The 2,476-nt window shown below is 65.3% G+C and overlaps 1 protein-coding gene across 1 annotated transcript; it reads left to right on the top strand.

Annotated features, from left to right (window-relative positions):
• Positions 1 to 243: 243 nt before the first annotated feature.
• On the top strand, positions 244 to 1,773 carry RASSF10 (Ras association domain family member 10). Its single transcript, XM_075548441.1, has one exon. It carries the CDS (start codon positions 244 to 246, stop codon positions 1,771 to 1,773), a length of 1,530 nt encoding a protein of 509 aa, XP_075404556.1.
• Positions 1,774 to 2,476: the final 703 nt, after the last annotated feature.

The raw sequence follows: 2,476 nt of genomic DNA, 5'->3' as shown, positions 1-2,476 counted from the left end.
AGGAGCAAAACCCGGAGGCCCCGGGAGCCGCGGGTAGAGCCCGAGCGGCTGGAGTCCGAGCGGCCCGGGAGGGAGCACTCGCCGTCCCGGCTGCCGAGCAGAGGCGGCTGCCTTCCGGGACGCAGCGCCCTTGGCTCTCGCGTTGGGGTCCCGGGCGCCTTTCCTCACCCGGGCTGCAAGGCTGTCCCGGCCGCCCGGAGGGGCCCGGCTGGAGCCCCCCCGCCCCCAGCGTCGGGGGGTGTCATGGATCCCTCGGAGAAGAAGATCTCGGTGTGGATCTGCCAGGAGGAGAAGCTGGTGTCCGGCCTCTCGCGCCGCACCACTTGCTCGGACGTGGTGCGGGTGCTGTTGGAGGACGGCTGCCGCCGGCGCCGGAGACAGTGGCGGGGCCGGCGGCGAGGGGTGGCCGGGGTGGCCGGCGACTCTCCAGGCCCGGGGGAGCCCCGGGATGAAGAGGAGGAGGACGAGGACGAGGAGGCGGGACCGCAGGGGGTGCTGTGCGGGCCCCCGCAGTGCTACTGCATCGTGGAGAAGTGGCGCGGCTTCGAGCGCATTCTGCCCAACAAGACGCGCATCTTGCGCCTGTGGGCCGCCTGGGGCGACGAACAGGAGAATGTGCGCTTCGTGCTGGTGCGCAGCGAGGCGTCGCTGCCCAACGCGGGTCCGCGCAGCGCCGAGGCGCGCGTGGTGCTCAGCCGCGAACGGGCCTGCTCGGCCCGGGGGGCCCCGGCGCGGCCCGGCCTGGCCATGACCCAGGAGAAGCAGCGGCGCGTGGTGCGCAAGGCCTTCCGCAAGCTGGCCAAACTCAACCGGCGGCGCCAGCAGCAGCCGCCGCCGTCGCCCTGTTCGTCCACTTCTTCTTCCACCGCCTCGTCCTGCTCGTCGCTGCCGCGGGGCCACGAGAGTGCGTCAGTGGAGCGCATGGAGACGCTGGTGCATCTGGTGCTGTCCCAGGACCACACCATTCGCCAGCAGGTGCAGCGGCTCCGGGAGCTGGACCGCGAGATCGACCGGTACGAGGCCAAGGTGCACCTGGACCGCATGCGGCGGCACGGGGTCAACTACGTGCAGGACACTTATTTGGTGGGTGCAGGTATCGAGCCCGACGAGCCCAGTCCGGGAGACGCGGCGGCGTTGGCGGCGGCGGCAGGACAGGAGTCGGAGGCCTCGGCGCCCCTGGACGGCGAGGTGCAGGCGGCGGCGCTGGAGGAGCTGGCCCGGCGCTGCGACGACCTGCTGCAGCTGCAGGAGCAGCGGGCCCAGCAGGAGGAGTTGCTCGAGCGCCTCTCCGCGGAGCTCCAGGAGGAGCTGAACCAGCGGTGGATGCGGCGGCGCCAGGAGGAACTGGCAGCCGAAGAGGAGCCCCCGGAACCCGACTGCGGCCCCGACGGCGAGCTGGTGCTGGAGCAGGAACGGGTCAGGACGCAGCTCAGCACCAGCCTCTACATCGGGCTCCGGCTCAACACCGACCTGGAGGCCATCAAGTCGGACTTGGATTACAGCCAGCAGCAGTGGGACAGCAAGGATCGTGAGCTGCAGGGCCTGCTTCAGACTTTGCACACGTTGGAGCTGACCGTGACGCCCGACGGGTCTCCGGATTCGGGCGGACCTTCCGGGGAGCCTCGGCCCCAGACCTCTGCTGAGATGTGGGTGGACCAGGCCCGAGGACTGGCCAAGAGCTCCCCTGGCAACGACGAGGACTCGGATACGGGGCTGAGTTCTATGCACAGTCAGGACTCCGATTCCGTGCCGGTGTGTGAATCCCTGGTGTAGGAAACAGGGACGGACGCATCTCCCTTCCCTGCAGAAAGCACCGGCCTAGGGTGGGCCTCGGGCTCCTGCAGGCAGCGGTGCCCTTTGCGCAGGAGAAGCGCGCTCCGGACGGCTGTGAGACAGCGTCCCCAGCCTCCCCCTCCCCCACGGGGCGAGTGTGGAGTGAGGGGACCCCGAAGGCCCAAGGGCCAAATCCACATGCTTTTAGGGGGAGGAAGGAGGAAGGCTATGGGAACCCCCCCCCCCCCCGGGAAATTGACGTGGTCCAAGCCCATTTCCAAAACCAGAGAGAAAAGTATTATGGCGATTTCGCCTGTTTTCCTCATGGGAAGGACTGATGGCAACTAGAACGTTAGTTTGTGGCATAAAGCGCTTTTAAAAGAAATTCTTGGACGAAAAGGAAATTCCTTGAATGTTAATTGTGACTGTAAACGTGTTAAAACTAGCGAAAGAGGACGCACTGGGGTTGATCTCAGCCTTCCTCGAGTCTCTGATAAAACTATAGGCTGTTTACATTTCTGCAGATTCGGGAATTACTCGTCCATTTCCCTTTTATTTTCTTTCAAAGGCTGAACCGTAGCGACACGTAACCCTGTATTTCTCAGTGGTTGTTAAAATGGGACACATCCCCCCCAAATTAACTTTTATTATGGCAAAGGCCAAACATAGCCCCGGTGAGCTATATCAAATCCTGGCAAACACA

Source organism: Tenrec ecaudatus, chromosome 4 (genome assembly GCF_050624435.1).
Source record: "Tenrec ecaudatus isolate mTenEca1 chromosome 4, mTenEca1.hap1, whole genome shotgun sequence".
In the NCBI taxonomy this organism is placed as follows: domain Eukaryota; kingdom Metazoa; phylum Chordata; class Mammalia; order Afrosoricida; family Tenrecidae; genus Tenrec; species Tenrec ecaudatus.
Note: the sequence above shows the minus strand (reverse complement) of the source record. Positions and strands in the feature narration are given on the sequence as shown.

Bases quoted from the DNA above. Each gene is read 5' to 3' on its own strand.
- RASSF10 (XM_075548441.1), top strand. From the start codon at position 244: ATGGATCCCTCGGAGAAGAAGATCTCGGTGTGGATCTGCCAGGAGGAG.